The sequence below is a fragment of the Malaclemys terrapin genome, chromosome 2 (assembly GCF_027887155.1).
Source record: "Malaclemys terrapin pileata isolate rMalTer1 chromosome 2, rMalTer1.hap1, whole genome shotgun sequence".
Taxonomy (NCBI): domain Eukaryota; kingdom Metazoa; phylum Chordata; order Testudines; family Emydidae; genus Malaclemys; species Malaclemys terrapin.
The window spans coordinates 197,379,698-197,401,779 of record NC_071506.1 but is presented as its reverse complement, the minus strand read 5'-3'; the positions used below and the strand labels follow the sequence as shown (position 1 = coordinate 197,401,779).

Below are 22,082 nucleotides of genomic sequence, written 5' to 3'. Positions count from 1 at the left end.
CAGCTGGAGGTGTGGAGCCAGGGAGGAGGGAGTTGGGGCTCGGGAGGGGGGAGGTCAGGGCTAGGGCAGGGGTTGGAGTGTGGAGGGGGTTCAGGGTGCGGGCTCCAGGAGAGAGTTTGGGTGCAGGAGGGGGCTCCGGGCTGTGGCCAAGAGCTGGCGCAGGGGGTTGGAGTGTGGAGGGAGTGCAGGCTCAAGGAGGGAGTTTGGGTGTGGGCGGGGTCTCAGGGCTGGGGTAGGGGTTCAGGGTGTGGGCTCTGCATGACACTTACATCAGGTGGCTCCTGGTAACAGCCAGCATGTCCCTCCGGCCCCTAGGTGGAGGCGCGGCCAGGCAACTCCGTGCACTGCCTTCGCCCGCAGGCGCCGCCTCCACAGCTCTCATTGGCCGTGGTTCCCAGCCAAAGGGAGTTGTGGAGTCGGCGCTTGGGGGGCGAGGGGAGGAGAAAGCACACGGAGCCTTCCTGGCCACCCCTGTGCCTAGGGGCCGCAGGGACATGCCGGCCGCTTCTGGAAACCATGCAGATCCAGGTAGGGAGCCTGCCTTAGCCCTGCTACACCACTGACTGGACTTTTAACAGCATGGTCAGCGCTGTTGACCGGAGACTCCAGGGTTCCTTTTCAACCAGGCGTTCCGGTCGAAAACTGGACGCCTGGCAAACCCTAACCAGAAACCATGAGTTCAATTTACTAATTAGAGAATACTTCCTTTGTTTAATAAATTAGTTTAAAATTAAATACAAAAGCACCTGATAAACTTTTTTCTCTTATGTATCCAGCACATTTAAGGTGATTTTATTTAACGGATAAAAAATTAAAATTCTGGTTTTATAAATTTTTAACTGATTTTGAATTTCCATCTAAATAAAAGATTGACAAAAATTACAAGTAAAAAGTAACCATCATCTAGTATACAACAAATGCATCATTCATCATTTTCTAACGATCAAAAATGTAGAAATTTGTAATCTGAATAAAAGCTATATGATTGGTTGAATAAATGTGTATGGCTATAGTGTGTCCTCCTGCTTAGCAAAAAGAAGCACCATATTTAGCATAAAGGTTACATTTAATTGCAAATCAACGTGTTTTAATGGTTACCAAACAATGACAATCAACCTTTCTTTAGGAAAATAATTAATAAATTAGAAATACAAAACATGATTAATATCTACGATTTAAATCAAGGTTTCCTGCATGCTCACTTAAATAATGATTAAAACTGATTATTTTAATTACTTTGATTTAAATCAATCCACCCTAATAAGAACTACAGCCACCACCACCACCACCCCCGTCTCTCCCAAAGTTTATAAGGGTCTCTTTTTTTTTTTTGTCCAACGCCTAGCATGATGCATGACTGGGGCTCTTAGTAAGTACTATAATACAAATAAATAATAAGTCTGAACTATTTTAAGTACCTCCCAGTTACAAAAAAACTTTTAAAAAAATTGCAAATAACTGAATAAAACCAATGAAGAGGTCCCTTAAAATACTAGTTAAATTTTTGTGATTAAATTTTGGCACTATGTATAGGTAACTTACTTTCTTCTTACTGTCTTCATAGCTTCCTACATTTTAATAAAAACTGCTATAACATGCTTTCTTTTTTTACATTTGTATTTTATTTATTTTTTTCCCAAAAAATAAGAACAGAAAACAAAGCAAGAAAAACAAAATAGTAAAAGAATGGGTAGGGAGGGAAAGAAAAGAAAGCTATTATGCTGGTTTGTGGCACAGATATTACAGGCCACACCAAAACCTGGGACCCAAACACTTCTGGATCCAAAGCCTCTCCTTCTTCATTTGACCCATCTCTAGTAGGAACCCTGGCTGACCTGCTAAAACTTTGCCCTTACCACCGATTGAGAAGGTTATTGTTAATCTTTTACACTGATTTCTCCAGTGACTCTATTTCATTTTGTTATGAAGTTAGAAAAGCCATGTGAACAGAGAGCCGTTTGGAGTATGTGTGGTTTTAAGGTGACATGAGGAAATAAAGAACAGTTTCAAAGCTAGGAGTTCCCCCGGGGACAACCAAGGCACAGATGTGCTGTTCATCACATGAAAATGAAAATATAATTGTGAGCCATGTGTTAACAGTTCCATGTTCATAACATTTTAACATCAACATTTCCTATTATTTGTAACCAGTATGTAATTGAAAGGCCATAAGTTAACAAGTGACCAGCTCATCAAAGATATGACCTGCACATAGACTTTTGAATATCTATACAGGGACAGTTAATCTTTGCCAACAGTGCAAAACATTAAACTTGTGCTTTAGTGATGGCCTCTCATAAGAGGTCTGTGTGTCACCCAGCATGGCGGAGTTAAACTGCTCACTGCTGTTACCTATCTATTCTTCATTAGGGTACTAGCTTCACTGAAGAACACAAGATTATCATGACCTCTGGCGTTTTCCCTGCATTCACTTTGGAAGCAGCATCTTACTAAGCAAAACATGGTGAGACCATGTAGAAGTAGACCAGGTAGAAGCAGCCTGTATAATCATCTCTTTAAAGCGTGCATCCAGCAGGCAGTGGTAAACAGTGAACAACATTAATAAAAGTCACAGACGTGTGAGTAATACTGGTGGCATTTAATGCTCTTCTCACTTATTTACGTGACTCAGAGTCAGACACACTACATTTTTTCAGCATGGAATAAACAAACTCATCAAAATCTTCCTTGCAGCACAACCCAAAATGTTCTAAATGACAGTCTCTTCCCACCCAAAGCATGAATTAAAAGCAACGAAAAGCTAGCAAACTTTCTTCTGAACCGAACAGAAAAAGCCCAGAGCAAATCTTCTCCAAGACAGAAACATGAAACCCACCAAGGGTAGAGGTTAGAGCTGAGCGGCCTGTGGAAATGTACCCCTGATTCTTTTCTTCAAAGAAGCCTGTGTATTTCTCAAACCTTGCTTCTTAGAAGCCTTCTGCACATACAGTACTTATGTGTAAACAGTCAAGTTCAGTCGCGCCTCATTCTCTGGAAAATGTGTGTCACAATTAAATGTAATGGGCAAAGCATTCCCATTATATAATTCAGGAGGGGAGGAAAAATATCAGCCATTTCCTAAATTAGTTCATTCAATAGTTTCCCCCCTGGAAGCCTTTGAAGTGTCTATCCGTTTGAATTTTAAAAAGAAAAAGAAACAAGAGGAAGGAGGAAGGTCCTGAAATGAACTGAGGCATGCACAGAAGGTTGTCTGGTATGACTTAAACAGCTAAATGAAAAACCGTATATATGGTCTGTATATATATTTTTAAAATAAATTTACAAGCAGTCCCTGGAGATTGCTAAATTTAGTCTTTCTAAACACTTTACTGTGTCATCAAAGTTCCCTTCCAGGTTTTTCAGTTTGTTGCAGGGAGGGAAAGAGTGGGGTTTATTAAACAAAAGAAAAATAAACGTAAGTCCCAACTGGAAATACATGAAACAGCTCTATGACAAAGCATCTTCCCAACTTAACAGAAGTCCATGCAACCTGGGATAAAACCAAATTGCTTTGTACACTGCACAAATCCTTGTACATTTGATCTCACAAACACTGCTCACTAGCATGGATAGCCTCATAAGTAAATGCACATGCTAGTAAGCGCTGCAGTCACAATTATTGACTGTGAGGAAGATCCTTTGTGATTATGTTAACACCTTCAGTTTGGCCATCACCATTGCCAGGACACAGACACAGAGAATGGTGTTTCAAATTAAAACAGACACTAACACCAAGAAAGTCAGTCAGCACGTACACAGTGAAAAATCAAATTTCAAAAATATCCACATAAATCTCTTGCAGTCTATATCCCAGTCAGACATCTCTTTATATATAAACATGGCATAAAACTAGAACTGGTCGGAAAATAGGTTCTGTCTACTCACCCAGAAAATTTTGACTTTTCAGAAAAAAATCCAAAACCTAAATATTTCAGCCAAAATCAAAAATATATTGATTTGGAAATGCCACTGTGCTGCCTCATGCGAGTTGTCATTCAGGTGCCTCGTGCTCCCATTCTCCTCTATTGGCCAGGTTCCCTGGTTAGACTACATCTTTCATGATGCACCATAGTCTTCCTAGGGAATAGGAAGTGCATCATGGGAGATGTAGTCCAGCCAAGAAGCCCAGCCCATAGAAGTGCGAGGGGACACAAGGCACCATGTCACATATCTGAATCAAAATATTCCAGAAACTTTTCTGGTGTTCAAGTGTTCCGTTTTTCAATGAAAAATTTAAATTTTCTTTGGAAAGCAGATGCTTTCATTTGGCCAAAACCGCAAATTTTTACAAAAACAATTTTGACAGAAAATTTTAACTGACCTACATAAAACCCAGCCAAATCATTTTCACTAAATAAAATAAATAAAAATACATTATTTATAATGATCAATTTAACACTTTGACATTGATTAAGACAGTATCTAGAGATATTTATCACTTGGGAATTTAGTTACATTATTTTCCTGTGTGCAGCCCAGTTAGCCTCATAAATAAATGTACATTAAATTAATGGGAGTCTTCCCACTGATTTCATTGAATTCTGGATCAGGCCCTTACTGCACAGGTTAAGAGTACTGCCTTTGTAGCAACATACCAACTGCATTCTTTAGGCCAAATTCATCTCTGTTGTCATTTCAGTGAGCTCAGCAGAATAACACTAGACAGGAATGCAAACCTTTGAATTGTTTAAATGAGTGTATAACGCTTAATTAGGAAGTTTCCCATTTTTATTATAGTTACAATTAATTACAATTTAAGCTCATGCAATTACATGTTTTTGTGAACTGCCCATTGGCATGGCATCTGGGCCCCAAAACAACTTAAACCAACATCACACGTGCAAAGCTGGAGCAGAAGTACAGCACGTAGCAGTGAGGTGACAAGTATTACACAGTCCTTGCAGCTAATTTCTACTAGATCAGTCACTTAGAAAAAAGGGAAGTGGTGTACTGAAGCTTTCTTTAGCCTTCAACAAAACTGTACATCTTACATGTTTTAATTTCCTCTATGCTGCTTCCCAGTGAATATGTACACGCACAAACAGCAGCAGCAGAGGGACTGAATGTCTGAAGACTAAATGAGCTTCATAAACATCAAGACCGTGGGCACCATCAGAACTCTTATTTTACATTTTAAAACCAATTACCACTGTAATTCTGAAAACAAGGAAACAAATTTTAATGAAAAAAAGTCATCAATAAGGGCTAATTTCTCCCTAACTTTTATGTTCATAGCTAGTTTATGCAGTTAGTTAACGTTTATATTTTGCGCCCCTGCTCTCCCTCTGAAACTTGGACTCTTCCATGTAGTCACACAGTATACTGTCAGGTTCAAAATATGACAGCACCTCTAGCCCCCGTCAATTCACCCTGCCCATTTCTTCTCTCCCCCTCACCCCAAAAAAACAAAACAAAAAACAAAAAATGTTTAAATAATGGAAAGGTTTGCACACAAACCAAAATAAGACAACAAAATTCAGAGATAAGACTAACTGTATCCTCAGTTGAACTGGCTCCACAAAACAGAAATATGTAAGATCAGTGTGTGAGGTTGTGTACCACATGTATTATAATACTTCCTTTATGATAATTGCCGCCTGAACTGCGAATTCCTTGCAAAAAAAGGTGAATCATATTGTTCAGCAAATATTTTTTTGTCTCCACTGATTTTATATTGTCATGGGTTGGGCTACACCTCATTGAAACTGCTCTCAAAAATAAAGTCCTTCATTTAGGACAGTTATAAGAAGCCATTAAGCTCCTTAATGGGATCAGAAAGCAGAAACAAAAGGGACCGCCCACCAAAACACTGGCATATGTCATCACCCAAACCAAAGGCACTTGTGAGGCAGGAATTTCAACTATGTGGGCAGAGGGGCTTCACTGAGTATTGTTTTAGCAGAAGGGTGTGCTCTATGCTTAGGGTTACCATACGTCCGGATTTTCCCGGACATGTCCGGCTTTTGGGGGCTCAAATCCCTGTCCGGGGGGAAATCCCCAAAAGCCGGGCATGTCCGGGAAAATCAGGAGGGAGGGAGGGCTCGGCCGGGGCCTCTTTGGCTGGGGTCGGCGGTGCGGGGCCGGGGCCGGGGCCGGGCCGGGGTCGCGGGGCCGGGGGCATGGTGCTGGGCCGGGAGCCGGGCCGGGCACGCGGTGCCGGGCTGGGGTCCAGGGGCGCGGGGCCGGGCGGGGAGCCGGGGGCGCGGGGCCGGGCCGGGCCCACGGGGCCGGGAGCCGGGGGGCCGGGAGCCGGTCCGGGGTTGCAGGGCCGGGGGGGCCGGGCCCGGGTCGCGGGGTTGCGGGGCCGGGCCGCCGGGGACCGGCAGTGCTGGGCGGGCCGGGGGTGGTTGGCCGGGGGTCGGGGCCGGCACCCCAGGGCCCGAGCCGACCCAGGCTGGAGCCACAGGGGGGCCAGCCTGGGCCGCGCCTCCTCCCCTTACCTGCTTCAGGCTTCCCGCGAATCAAATGTTCGCGGGAAGCAGGGGAGGGGGGGGAGACTTTGGGGAGGGGGCGGAGTTGGGGCTGGGGGCGGGGCCCCGTTGAGTGTCCTCCATTTGGAGGCACAAAATATGGTAACCCTATCTATGCTGAGAAAAGCAGGAGAAAGACCAAAGGAGAAGGTAGACAGCAAGGCAGCACCAGACATGGAAGCACTGGAAAAAAACTAAAATCCTGAAAGAGTCTAGCAACTGTGGGCAAAGTCAAAGAAACTGTCTCCTGTTTGAATTCTCCTGTATCCTAGCAGATAGGACTTTGAACATAAACAACCAGGATTTCATCAAAGACAGAGCTTGCTATTGTCAATTGACTATCATCAATTTCACCTCCTAATGGAACCACCACGCAGGATACTGAATTTTAGCTAACCACTCAAGCCAAAAAGGGGTAACAATGTGTAATCATCTACATATTGTGCTTAAGTCTAACCAGGGTTAGATGGCACAACGGTAAAAATGTCACTGATGCTACCATTAGTGCTATCATCTTTATTTTTCACTGATTTTAGTGGCAGTGAAGTAGCTCTAAGTCTAAACAGAATTTGCTGCAATTAATTGCTCTCAGAAATATTATTTAATTAAGAAATCAGTTCAGTACATTGACCATCCTTGCCTAATGGGAAGCTTCACTAAAAAAGCACTCAGATATTTCAATTACACTCCTGTATGTTATGACAGTGTTTCCAGCCAGAGTTTAGATGACGCAAGCCCGACCCATTACAACCTGGTTGGTCCAAGTACTCCAAAATGAAAATTTAAAATTAAAATTTTCCTCTAAATTAACTTCAAAACCAGCCTGTTAGTGCAATAACATTTGAAATAGAATATGCAAAAAAGTCATGTCAAATGGTTTACCTACCTTTTCTGTGATATAGAAATTGGAACTATCAGCATGTTGCAGTGCATAATATTCATGGTTCACAAGAGACCACCTTAAAAATATGAAAATATATGAATAAGAAAGTGAAAGAGAAAAAAAGAAGCCTCATTATTGGTGTTTATCAAGAGTCCATCTGTCTCATGTACTGTCCTATCTATAGATTTCAACATGTCCACTCAACAATGAGAAAAAACAATCATACATCCAAGGAGAAGAGAGAAAAGTACAAAATCCCCATAACTCATTTAACGGAATATTGTTCCCTTTCTCCTCTCCTCCGCCTCCCTCCCCCCCCCAACAATTTGAAATGGAGAGCCCTCAACTTGACCACTGAGTGATAGAAACAATGCAATAATATATTCCTTCAAATCCCAAGGTTTAAAACACAAAAATAAATCTTCTGATCACGTTCCATTACATTAATATCAACATTCAATATAAAGCATTTTATGAAAACAAAATTACTTTATTACAGATAAATCCTAAATGGTAGTTACATCATAGTCAAAAACCAAAACAACAAACATTCCAGAACAGTCCCATCCTACAACACTACTAAGTGTAGTTTCCACTATAACAAGTAGGATCCACTGAACTCATTATAACAGATGTGTGCCTATAATATCAGACCATTATGCTGGAAAACTCTCTGGGCAGGAAGCTTGTCTTGGTGACTCCTACAGCACCAGGCACACAGATTGTCATTAACAAATAAAAAAACAGTACTACAAAAATCTACATGCCTTTTACTATATTTTAGCTGTAGTTTAATGAACTGTAAACTAGTTTCTGTCCTTCTGTATCACTAGTTAAAAATGCATTAAAAGAGCATTTTTTGCAAACATTAAACATGCTGTTTAAATATTATAATATGTCAGAGTTTATTCTGATTGTTAAGCAATTATTATACCAGGTTATGTTTAACATTTCACTTCCGTGCTGCTTGTTTCACGGATTAGGTGTTTGCACAACAGCCACCAGGCTTAGAAATACAATTCACAGTTTATGTTTCTTGACTTGTGAACTGAGAGAGATGCTCAGTAAAGTGGTTGCACTCTACAATTAAAATTCATCTCTAAAACCCGTACATAAGGGGTGTGTAGGTTTTGTGATGGCTTTCTGCACAGAAATGAGTTTTACCCCTTAATAAAAACAGAGGACCAAGTTAAAGCACTTTTTAATCTTCCCAGTACACAGTTTTCAAGTTGAATTTAGCTGGCCAGTGGATTTTGCAAATTCTAAGGGCATGGCTACACTTGCAGATGTAGAGCGCTGAGAGTTAAACTGGCCTTCGGAGACAGAAGCAGGGAAAACGCTGCTGTGTGTTTACACTGTCAGCTGCAACGCACTGGTGTGGCCACATTAGCAGCTCTTGCAATGCCACAAAGAGCAGTCCATTGTGGTAGCTATCCCAGTGTGCAAGTGGTTGCAACATGCTTTTCAAATGGGGCGGGGGAAAGTGGAGTGTGACAGGGAGTGTGTTGTGTGTATGTGGGGGGAGAGACAGTGTGTTTTGGGGGGCTGAGAGTGTGTCAGCATGCTGTCTTGTAAGTTCAGACAGCAGCAGATCCCCCCCCACACACACACTCACAACAACAGCATTCCACACTAATGGTTTGCTTTGTCCTGGAGCAGATAAGCATGCCAGCTGTCAGAAATGGAGCTTTGAAAGGGGATATCCGCATGCCTGCAGCCAATTTCAAAACAATGAGAAGAGTGGCCACTTGACTTCAGGGGATTATGGGATGTTTCCAGAGACCAATCACAGCGCAGTAATGCAACACCTTGTCCACACTGATGCCCGGGCATTTTAGCCGGGGCGCAGCAAGCTTTATGCTTCTCATGGAGGTGGATTACCAGGAACGCTCCAGCTGCAGAGTCCAGGCGCTCTACATGCCTTGCCAGTGTGGACACATCGGGAATTAGGGCACCCGGGACTGCTTTAATGCGCTCTAACTTGCAAGTGTAGCCAAGCCCTAAGTCTGAAGATAAAACCTTTTTGAAAATCAACTTCAGAATTTAGGAAAGTCATCACTAGGGATATTTTATTTATCTTGCAGAAAATCTGTAGGTCTGTTATTTATTTTATGCAGTGTTGTAGCTGTGTCAATCCTAGGCTATTAGAGACACAACATTGGTGATCTTTTATTGGACCAACTTCTATTGGTGAGAGAGACAAGCTTTTATGCTTACACAGAGCTCTTCTTCAGGTCTGGAAAACAAGGTTCCCCAAAGCTTGGTCTCTCGCCAACAGAAGTTGGTTCACTAAAAGGCATTACCACAGCCACCATTTCTCTCTGTTATTTATTTTAAGAATCAAAGGAAATATAGTATCAGAACTTACCCATCGCAAATTTCTTTTATTATTGCAGACAGTGGTTTTTTCTGATTAAAAAAAGAAGGAAAATTCACTGTTAGAACATCACATCAGAGCAATTAAATAAACATTTTAATTATTTCACTGGTTCAGTTCAATAATGCAAGCTAGTAGTACTCAGTTTTGTTTACTTTTTAATATTTAGCTTGATAACATTAAGAATTTTTTGGGTGTTCCGGGCAGCAAATTCACAAAAACATTATTGCTACACATTAGCGTGATTATCTTTTTGTCATAACTGTTTAGCATTAGTTGTCAAGATACATTTTACCACCTTTACTCCTACAGCATCAATCAGGCTTGTGCGGGGCTGGGGAAAATGAAGAGGTCTTCTATAAACACTGCATCTCATGGCCCAGCAAAAGCAGAAAGTTCAGATTTCAGCATGAGCATTTTTCAGGAATGATGCATGAAGCAAGCAGTAAACAGTTTGATATTTTTTAGGCTATGTTTGTTGCTTCCAGATATCAGCCATGTGTGATGACAAAACTACATTTTGATTAGGAAATTCAGAGAACAGAACATAATGTTTTCTGCAATGCTCCCTCCTAAATACATATTGCTTTCTCCAATAAACATCCGCTGAAAAGCAGTAAGATTCCAGTTGTGTGAACTCTGCTTTGTCGTAAATATGCAACTCAACCATTTTGTGTGTTGCCACATAGCTGACTACAGTGGGTTTTCTTCTTTCAAATCCCCAAATAGAAGGAACACTATCTAGTATGGAGATGTTGCAACACCCTGAATGCTGTTATAAACATAGCACATGTGTTTCCCTAGAGGAAACAGCATTGTCTGGAAGAAAATAAGTCTTTGTCACTTGGAGAAAGGGGACACAACTCACTTCTTGAACACTACCATTCCTCACCTCCTCATTACTGGCTGGCTGCACAGAGTACAGCGTCAGCTGCTGCTTCTGAAAAAAAGACTGTGGGTAAAATTTTCAAAAGCACCCAAGAGATTTAGCAGCGTAAGTCCCACTTACTTTCAATGACTTAAGGTATGTCTACAATACCAATTTTTTTCTGACACAACTTGCACCAGCATAAAGCCACTGCACTTAGTATATTGCTTGTGCGCATGCATACTTCACTCCCTGTGTCAGCACTGCACATACTCACCAGGAGTGTTTGTGTTGATGGGCAGTGCAGGACAACTCACCATCATCCAATGCACTGTCTTTTGGAAAGTTTTATGGTGGGAAGAAATGAGTTGTGCAGGGGTGACTGCAACTTTCTCCACCTGGACTAGATGACCTCCTGAGGTCCCTTCCAACCCTGATATTCTATGAATGCCATCTCTATCCCATAATTTTCATACTCAAACCCAAGTGGGACTTGTCACTTTCCACCATCTCTAATAGAATCATGGAGCCTGCACTATTGTTCTGAATGTTGCAAGCACAGGACGCACAATCCTCGAGTACTTGCAGAGCCACAAGGAACATGATCATTTCCTGAAGGGCAGATTGCTGGAGGACAACTCAAGGTTGCTGGGACGTTCACAGAGCAGCTGCAAATGGCGGAGTGCTGCTTCTAGGCCCGAGAAATGAGCACCGACTGGTGGAATTGCATCGTAATGCCGGTTTGGGACGAGTATGGTTGCAGAACATTTGGGATGTGCAAGGCAATATACCTGGATCTGAGTATTGCTTTTGCCCCAGACCTCCAGCACAGGAACACCAGAATGAAAGCTGCACTGATAGTGGAGAAGCAAGTGGTGACTTCACCATGGAAACTTCCAAAGCCATAAGTCAGTGGGAAATCATTTTGGAATTGGAAAATCCATTGTGGAGACCATTGTCATGCAAGTATACAGGACCATTAATCATCTCCTGCTACAAAGGACTGTGACTCTCAGCAACATGCAGGACATAGTGGATGGATTTGCGGCTATGGGACTCCCGAACTGTAGTGGAGGAATAGATGTCATGCATAACCCTATTTTGGCACCAGACCACCTTGCCACAGAGAACATCAACAGAAAGGGCCATTTTCCTATGGTTATGCAAGCACTGGTGGATTACTGGGTAGGCTTCACTAACCTCAACATTGGCTGGTCAGGGAAGGTGCATGATGCTCACACCTTTAAGAATACCGGACTGTTCAGAAAGCTGCAAGCAGGGACTTTCTTTCCACCCCGGCGAGGTACTATTGGCAATGTTAAAATGCCAGTAGTGATCGCAGGGGACCCAGCCTACCCCTTACTCCCCGGTTCATGAAGCTGTGCACCAGCCACCTCGATAGCACCAAGATTCATCTACTGGCTCAGAATGACAGTTGGATGTGCTGTTGGTAGATTGAAGGGATGCAGGCATTGTTTACTCACAAGATTGGATCTGTTAGAAAATATCCCAGTGGTTATAGCTGTCTTCTGCATCCTGCATCATATCTGTGAAGCAAAAGGGGAAACGTTTCTGCTGGGGTGGACGGAGGAGGTGGAGTGGCTCTCTGCTGAGTTTTAGCAGCCAGACACAAGGGTTATCAGAAAAGCTCAACATGGAGCAGTACAACTCAGAGAGGCTTTGAAAGAGCACTTTAACAGCGAGCCACACTAATGTATTGTGGAGTATTGTGCTCTACCTGCAGTGTGGGGGCCTGTTAGGAATGGTGTTTGGTGTACATTTGTGAATAGAACACTGACAATGCACCTAGTCATTCTGTGGTGCTTGCTGTCCATTTATGATTATTACACTGTGTTTGTCACGAAGCCTCTGAATTGTGTCACACTGTCCAGAAACAAGTCAGTGGGTGCTTTCACTACTGCCAGTCATTCCGCAGCATACGTTGTGAACTAATAAAGATGAATTATTTTCCAAGCAATAGAGTAACGAAAACATTTAAAAAAAATCTGTGCAAGTGTAACTCTGACAGACCCTGGTCGTCGGCAGGCGGGATTGAACCTGGGACCTCTGGAGCTTAGTGCATGAGCCCCTACTGTATGAGCTAAAAGCCAACTGGCTGTTAGCTAAGGCTGTAGAGCAGACTCATTTTAGATCTCTGTCTAAGTGGTCTCGGTGCCACTAGATGGGACAGAACACCACACCCAGAAGGTGTGTGGGTTATACAAGTTAAAAGCAAATACATTAAAATCTTAATAAATGTATAGAACAGAGCTTAAAGAAGGGGAAGGAACATTCATGTCCATTTTTATCTACACATACATCATATGTGGCTCCCACAGGTCAATATTTGTGAAGATGTGGTTGTCTTTAATGTCCGCCAGTGTGCAGTGGTAGAGATAGGGATGCGGCCCTGGATGCTGTGTACAAAGTTGTGGGGAGGGGTGTGTAGGGAGATGCTTTATTATAGTTCTCCATGAACTGCAAAGGGAGGCAAGCCTGTGACTGTTGAGCCTCTAGGTTCACATGAGTCTTCAGCATCTGCATTTGCTGCTGGAGAAGCCCCATTATGTCTTGGTGCATCTTCCTCTCCTCTTCCTGATGGGACTCCTGGGCCTTTCTCCATACAGTCTGCAATATTCACTCTCTAGGCCCTCTGTTCACAGTCTGATGCAGCACTGGCTTGTAGGATCTTGTTGAACATGTCAGCTCAAGCCCTCTTTTTTCTCCTCCTTATCATGCGTTCTACGGGTGTGGAGGGGGAACCCCTCAAGGCCACAATGGCAACAGCTATAGATAAAGCACACAGAGCTAACACTGTCACTATAATCCCAATGGAAAGGGAAAGTTAAGATTCAGTACTCCCTTCCCTTGCTCCCCTAAAGTTTTAAACAAGACATGCTTATTGACACTTCTGCTTCGGACTGCTTCTGCATACCACCACTCACAGCACCAGCCATGGTGAGTATGGCCTGTTGGGGTGGGGAAAATGAGGAGGGAGTTGGTCAATTGCATGAAACTATGATATAGGGCAATGGCACTGAATACTGGCACCCTTTTCCACAAGCAATGGTGATTTTAGTTGGTATCTCACTCCTGAGGATAACGAAGGTGCAGAGAGCACAGCTGGTGGTGGTGTCCTGAAGCCAAGCAGGACCCATATGCCATTAGCCTATTTATTGCAATGTTGCTAGCTGACGTTACCGTTGATTGGCATGGAAAAGTGTCCTGCTGCCGAAGAAATAAGGCTGCCATCCCTAGAATCCTTCGGGAGAGGATTGCAGAGCACCCCTGTGAAAATTGCATTGATATCTCTCAGGAGGACTCAAGGGACATGCCTGTGTATGTAAACAATCTGCTCCACCTGGCCCTCCTACCTAACTCTACAGAGAATGAAAAGCAAGTAACTCTACCTCTCTTTGTTGTACTGCTACCTCTTCTAGTACAAGTAAATGAATGAAAAGTCGTTTTGATGTGTCCTGTTAAGTTGGGGGTGCAATCAAACATCACGGCAATGGAAAATACATTCACACACTTACCCAAGGTTCCTTCCCCTCCATCAGGCTCACCCATGCTCGAATGCCGGGACTGACTGCATTGTGGTGGAGTCTCAAACAGGTCCTGGCATGCGGCATAGCTGGACCCCCTGGTCATACGTCCTCTATCCTATTCTTCTTCCTCTTCACTGTTTATGCCAGGGGCCTGTGACTTGGGCTCCTCAGAGGTATCCACAGTGGACTGCAGCATGGTTATACTTTCTCCGCCAAGTATGGCATGCAGCTCTTCGCACAAGTGGCAGGTCTGTGGCTCAGCACTGGATCGACTGTTCGCCTCCCTGGCCTTCTGATATGCCTTCACTTTCATGCGGCACTGCTGCTGGTCCTTCTCCTGCATCCCCTGTTGTACCCCTTCTCCTGCATCCCCTATGCAATCTGCTCGCAGAAGTCCACATTTTTATGACTGGTCCATAGCTGTGCTTGTACAGCCTCTTCTGCTCACAGGCCCAAGAGATCCAATATCTCCTGTCTATTCCAGACTGGAGCATGTCTGGAGTTGACATGGTCAGTTGGGCAGTTGCACATAACAGTGGAGACCTGCTAGGTGTGCTCACCAAGCTAGACAATCAGGAAAAGTAATTTTAAAAATTCATATGGTTTTAAATGATGCGGCAGGAAGGGAAGCTTTCAGGCTCCATGACCCTTGGGCAGTGGAGTTCACAGGTGTGACCAGAGAGGTCACTGTTGGGCACTGGTGGACAGTTTCTCTAGGACTGTTAGAGTTGACATAGGTACTGCAGTGTCTACATCCACACTGTGTTGACCTCAATATATTGACCCTGGCTCAACACTGCTTGAGGAGTAATGCAGAGTTTATATCAGTGGGAGACAAATTTAAGTGTAGACACATGCACAACTAGGTTGACACAAGGTGGTTTACGTCGATCTAACTTTGTAGTGTAGACCAGGCCTTAGGCTCCTATACATCTAAAAGCTTGTCTACACACAAAAGTTGTATTAGCATAGTTGAAGCAGTACAGCCCCCTAGTGTGGTCATATATTGGTATAAAGATGTCAACCTTAAAATTTAGGTCAACAAAGCCAGGTCCATCAGGGGTGTGAAAAATCCACACCCTTGAGCACCGCAGCTATGCTGAGGAGCTAGGTCAATGGAAAAATGGTTCCATCTGCCTTGCTATTGTCACTCAGGGAGGTGGTATTCCCACACCGACAGAGAGACCCCTTTTGTTGGCATAGGCTGTGTCTACAATACAAGGTTACGCCTACGTAGCTATGCTAGAATAGTCTCCGTAGTCATGCCCATAGTTTTGCCTGTCTGGGAAGGGAAATAAGCTACACCAGCCTAAGGTGCCTTTATATAAGTACAGCTGCATTCACACTAGGATCAGGGGGTAGCTGTGTTAGTCTGTATCCACAAAAACAACAAGGAGTCCGGTGGCCCCTTAAAGACTAACCGATTTATTTGGGCATAAGCTTTCGTGGGTAAAAAAACCACTTCTTCAGATGGACACTAGGAGTTGCAGTCAGATAGCTATTTCAGTTTTGTTTTTTTAAAAGACCCATAAATGAAATAGTTATACAAGTACAGATAACATCTGTAGACCAGGCCAAAGTCACTTTTGAAAGTGGGGCTTTTGTCTTTGAAAGTTTTACCCTACCAGGTTTCACCTGCCCTTCCCACCATCTCAAACAGTCAACTAAGGGCACAGGACTTTACATATGCGATACTCTCGCTTATTCCTCCATGAATTTATCTAGTTCTTTTTTGAACCCTGTTATAGTCTTGGCCTTCACAAGATCCTCTGGCAAAGAGTTCCACAGTTTGACGGTGCATTGTCTGAAGAAATACTTCCTTTTATTTGTTTTAAATCTGCTGCCTATTAATTTCATTTGGTGACCCCTAATTCTTGTGTTATGAGAAGGAGTAAATAACACTTCCTTATTTACTTTCTCTACACCAGTCATGATTTTATAGACCTCAATCATCTCTCTCCTTAGTTGTCTCTTTTCCAAGCTGAAAAGTCCCCGTTTTATTAACCTATAATTTCTATAATAATATCTGTAATAAAATCTACACTATGTATTATATTCTCCATACTCACTTGGTTGCATGAAATAATTTGATACTTGAAACTCAAAACTTAAGAAAATAAAGAGGCAACAAGAACTTTAAGTAGCGGTTAAAAAGGAAGGCACGACAATCTAAAATTTAAAAAGTTGATACAAATCGCCCTTCAGGCTTCTGCCACAGTGGGGGGAAGGAGCATTATTATAACACTGAAATCACTCAATGGAACTTAGTTAACCATAATGAATCAATAAATGGGACCCTTCTGGGACACACATTTTATCTTATGCTTTAGCCACTATCTAGCATTTACAGTAATTTGATACGTACTAGTAAAAGGGGCTTTACAAATTAACAACTTTACAATAAAAACTATTGAGATCCTAATTATCCTTGCATCCTTCCCCTGAGGTGCCTTCCCTATGAATAACTCTGTGGACAAAATTCCTTTCCCCATTTCATACTATAGACTGTGACCAGTGCAAATGTTCACAGCTGTAAGCAATAGGTTGTTTAAAAACATGTGACGGCTGCCACAACTCCCTCTGTGAAATCGCTTCAGTAGAGTTACATAATTCATGACTGCAGAGAAGACTTTGGCAGACAACACATCAAAAGTGTCATGCAAATACTACAACGCACACTGCACAGAAGACATTCCTCTACCAACAAAGGAGTTATTTTCTTTGAAATGACAGATGGGTTAGCAAGTAACTTCACTGTTCTCTCCCAAGAATCCCTTAATGTCAAGATTCCTCAGGAGCCTTGCTATTAAGTGCTGTATGAAGAATCTCTATACTTGGACCAACATTTACAAGACAGCATTATTTAATGTATGTAGAGTACTTTGTGATAGACAACAAGTAGAAGCTATCTTAGTTTTTATTTATTTATTTATTTATTTTTAACCATGAAAGAGGAGATAAAAGGCTCCTCTCCTCTCTCCAGAATCAATCTATTTCCCAGGCTATTCTAGTGCAACAGTTTGCTAGTCTAGCTGCAAATATTTACCTGGTGGGGATCATTGTTTTTTTCGATTATTTTTATCCCAACCCAACTCCAGAATCAGTTTTATTGTATTCAAATATAACTTTTATTGGACTTACAGTTCTGAAAACCAAATGTGTTGCGGGAGTGGAGGCGGGTTTAACCACCGCTTACAAGGACATTGCCCAAAATCTATATTCTATACAAATTCTATAGTAGGAGCAAAATTTTGTATCACTGTTTGGTTCATTTTAGCTTTTGACCTCTCTGGCCTTGCCTTCACTGATGTCTTTAGGCATGTGTTAACTCACACATGTAACAAACCTAATATAAACAAGGCAAACTGTAGTTTTAACATGTTTTAACTTGTCGAGGTCAACTTTCATCCCCCTTCCCCAAGGGTCTATACCAACCAGCTCACATATGAAAACTACAACTGTCTTGTATATGCTATAATTTTAACACCTTGGTTAACATGTTAGGAAAAAGGCGTCTTTTAAACCCAGGTAAGAGCCTGGGTTAATTGTGCAGTGAAGACATACCCTCGATTGGATAGATATAGCATCCACAAATGGGTTTCCACTCAGGCCAACGTTGAACTACATCTCTCTTCTACAGTTCAGCATGAGCTTGTTTGTATCACTTTTGCCCTTGTTGTCTTTGTTCTTGGGATAGACTAGGGACTTCGGTTTCCCTGGCTGACACCATTCAGCACAGAAAGCAAAGGAAAGCCTAAACACCCTTCTCCTGTTAAGTAATATTGAAGCCTATCCCAGGGAAACAACAGACGCCACACATCTGGTTAAGAAAAGACATCACAAAAACAGGAAAACATAGTTCACTGTTGATCTGTACATCTGTCGGAAAATAAAATCTCAAGATGGTGAATACAGCATTCTGTTAATTATGAACACTGCTACTGCTAACAAATCTTTTGGTGTTTAAGACATTTTTGGTTATTGTAATGCAGGAAAGGCTTATTCTCCCTCATTCCCATTAATACAAGCTCCACACATCACTGTCACATAACTGGGACTATAGATACAGAGGTTTAGTACTTTGGCGACTGGGACTCAGGGGACCTGGATCTTCAATCCTCTGCTTTGCTACAAACTTCCTATGAGACACTGAGCAAGTCTGTACCTCAGTGCCTCATACGTAAAATGAGGACAAGAAGTACTTCACTCTTCACAGGGGTCTCACATTAGGGGAGACACTCAGATACTACAGTAATGGAGGCAATATGTGTAACTGAGATAGATATTTGAAGGAACAGAGTACATTTCCTCTTGCCCAGGGGTTCTCAAACTGGGGGTCAGGAACCCTGAGGGGTTTGCGAGATTATTTCATAGCAGGTCGTGAGCTGTCAGCCTCCACCCCAAACTCCGCTTTGCCTCCAGCATTTATAATCGTGTTTAATATATTTAAAAGTGTTTTTAATTTAGGGGGGGGGTTGCACTCAGAGACTTGCTATGTGAAAGGGATCAGCAGTACGAAAGTTTGAAAACCACTACTCTTGCCTTTCATTTTGACCTGTAAGTCAGCCAGCTTCCCATACCCCGCCGAAAAATGCACTCTCCACTTCTTTATCTCTGCTTCATTAGAAATGAGCATCACCCCCAGATCATCTGCATTAGGGTGATGAAGAAGAAACCAAATCTCATCCCTCTCTCCAGAAGCCAAACATATTACAAAACAAAACACTCAAAACACAGAAGGATGAACTCCTTGCTCCAAATCTTGATCTCCTATCAGACCACAAAATGCCCTCACTGGCTTCTCAAGCACCCTGCTGCCATGTACCTAAGGGATGATAGGGAAAACATTTATAATACCCAAGTAAGATATACCTGAGTGAGTTATAGCACTAGTCTCCCTATTACGTAAGTATGCACTACAGAATTATACTGTAGTTACAAATGCTACTTTAATAAATTACAAAGTGGTGAGGAAACAGCTCCCAATTACAAACTGGGGGGAGGGATAGCTCAGTGGTCTGAGCATTGGCCTGCTAAACCCAGGGTTGTGAGTTCAATCCTTGAAGGGGCCATTTAGGGATCTGGGGCAAAAATCTGTCTGGAGATTAGTCCTGCTTTGAGCAGGGGGTTGGACTAGATGACCTCCTGAGGTCCCTTACAACCAGGACCGGCTCCAGGCACCAGCCGACCAAGCACACGCTTGGGGTGGTGGGGGGCGCTCAGGTTTTTGGTTTTTTTTGGGGGGGGGGGGGGGGGGTTCGCTGGGGCGGGTTGTTTTTGTTTTGGCGGCTGGGGACACTGGGGGGGGGGATTCGGCAGTGGTGCTCGGGGGTGTGTGGCGGTGCAGTGGGGCGCTCCGCGCGTGGGGGGGGGGGGGAGTGTTTGGCGGCACGGCGCTCAGTGTGTGTGGCGGCGGGGGGGGGTCAGCAGTGCGGCGCTCGGTGTGTGTGGCAGCGGGGGGGTTTGGCAGCGGGGGGGGTGTTCGGCGGCAGGGATCGGCAACGCGGCGCTCTGCGGGAGGGGGGTTGGCGGCACGGCGTTCAGCAGCACTCCGGGGGGGGGGGGTGTTCAGCTGCACGGCAGTTCGCGGGGGGCTGAGGGGTTCGGCGGCGTGGCGCTTTGCAGGGGCCTGGGGGTGTTCGGCAGGGATGTTCAGTGGTGCGGCGCTCTGCGGGGGGCTGGGGGTGTTCAGCGGGGGGTTCGGTGGCGCGGCACTCCATGGAGTGGTGGGGGCACGGTGCTGAGGGTGTGTGTTATGGCAGCGCGATGGAGGGCGGCACTCTTTTTTTTTTTTTTTGCTTGGGGCAGCAAAAAAGTTAGAGCCGGCCCTGCTTACAACCCTGATATTCTATGAAAATTCATCTCTTCACATCTCCACTGTACTGAGCAATATGCCTTTGAACATTGTATGTAACAATGATGCAACTGAGGACTGTGTGGCCAGAAATTCTGGTAATTTACAATGGGAAAAGGGATTAAATACACTAATTTAAAAAAAAAATGGTTATTCTCTTTAGTAATATGATTCCAAAAGTCCTGGAGAGAGGTTATAATTGAATTATAAAGTGCTTCTGGATGTTCCAGTTGGCCAGAATGTGAATGAGACACCTTGTAGTTAATTCAGCCACACATATATCCCCAGGAATCTCATCACTATGCAAAAACTCTTCTCTTAAATATAGTAGATGCTTAACTTTTAAAGGAGGCTACTGCTGCTTCTAAAAGAGAACCGTTCCAGTGTGTCTGTGTCCAGCAGCTTCTAGTTATGTCCATCCCTTATCTTAAAGTGCAGTGTCATCACCTGATATGTTGCAAATGCGAGGGTTATGCTACAAGTTTTCAGTGGGAATTGTGGTGCCAACAAACTCTCAGCCATCAATTTTGCCTTCGTTCTTCTGAAAAATTAATTTGTGTGGGCTGCTGTAAGATTTCTTGTGTAGTGGTGTTAAGCTCTCCCGTCGACATAATGAAACCAGCTCAACGAGCGGCAGTAGCTACGTCGGCATGAGACAGCACTGTGCACACAAGTGCTTATGGTGCCAAAACTTATGTCGCTCGGGGGGGGGGGGGGGGTTTCACACCCCAAGAGACAAAAATTTTGCCAACATAAGTGCTAGTGTAGACATGGCCTTCAAAAGCATTCCTGGGTATTGCCTATGCTGCTGATTGTGAAGGAAGGGCATTAGTATGGAAGTAATGCTCTATCAGGGACAGAAAGGGACACTTTTACGAGTGAGGGCTCCCTCCCAGGCCCACTATTGTAATAGCACAACAGGGTTTGCATACATATGATTCTTTCTAGGATATAAGGCTGAAGAACAAGAGCCTTCAGCACTGCACCACGTACACTATTAAGTACTATTTAGTAGCAGAAGTATCCTATTACCGCAAATCTTGCTAAGTTAATTATTACAGCGTTTGATTATAGCTTGTTGCAGGGTGGTCATCCCGCTCCTGTCCTGAAGGATTTAAAACAGCCCTGGGAGAGGGCTGCGGCTGGGGAAAGGCTGATTGGGGAAGCAGCCACAGCTGAGGCCATGCCCCAATCAGGCCACAACTGGCCCTATAAAAGGGCTGTGAGCCAGGAGCTCAGAAGGGACAGACTCTCTCTCTAGCTTTTGAGAGGGAAGGACCTGGCTGCCTGGGAGCTGAGCAGGGAACCTGAGGTGGAGCAGTACTGGGGGAGGGCAGAGGGAGCTGGGGAGCTCCAGCCTAGCTAAGCCATAGGCCGCAGGCCGAGTTAAGGGCCCACAAGGGTACTAGGGCTGCAGAGGGGCGGCCCAGGAATAGACAGAGGCAGCTGGTCCAAGCCCTCTTGCCGATGAGTGGTTTACAGACTGCAGCCTGCCCCAGTGAGTAGGGGGCTAGATGGAGATTGGCAGTAGCCATTGAGGTAAGGTGGGGATAGGGGGTTGGGGGCTCTCCTGGGACAGGAGACCCAGAGCAAGGGGCTACTGTGGAGGACAGAACCCCTGGGCAAAGGGCACCAGGATCTGAGAAGGACATGGGAACAGCGGCAGGTGAGACACTGGCCTGCAGAGGGCGCTCCGGGCTGGAAAGAGCTAATTCCCAAGACGACCAGCAGGAGGCGCTGCACCGGTGAGTCTTCGCTCCGCCACATAGCTCATTAATTTTAAATGCCATGCTGTTTTACTGCAGCCCACCTCTATTACTGTTGCCCCCTACTCCATTAACTTCTGCCTCCTCTCTCCATTTAACATAGTAGACAAAGGGGTTATTTTTGTCAGTGAAGAGGTCCCAGCCATGCACCACTGGAAGTTAGTTCACAGCCAATCAGAATGTGGTTAGAAAATCTGCAGCCAGACCCTAATAAAATTTAATACTTGTCTGTAATGTTATTCTTATCCCGAATGGCTCTCTGCCACCACAACTCTTCTAGCTCTAACCACTACAGCCCCACTAGAAGAAAGGAAAT

General features: G+C 43.9%; 1 protein-coding gene across 6 annotated transcripts in view; it reads right to left on the bottom strand.

The window, feature by feature from the left end:
- The window catches only part of ELMO1 (engulfment and cell motility 1), a 453,353-nt gene that overhangs the window by 347,458 nt on the left and 83,813 nt on the right, over positions 1–22,082 (bottom strand). For 5 of the 6 annotated variants that reach the window (XM_054019260.1, XM_054019259.1, XM_054019255.1 and 2 more), the window contains exons 3-4: positions 9,722–9,762; positions 7,357–7,429 (exon numbers count right to left, since the gene is read on the bottom strand). In XM_054019260.1, the coding sequence (XP_053875235.1) occupies positions 7,357–7,429; positions 9,722–9,762 (114 nt within the window). Of the gene's footprint in view, positions 1–7,356; positions 7,430–9,721; positions 9,763–12,082; positions 12,146–17,710; positions 17,728–22,082 lie in introns of those variants that run through there. The other variant, XM_054019258.1, reaches the window with a different exon arrangement.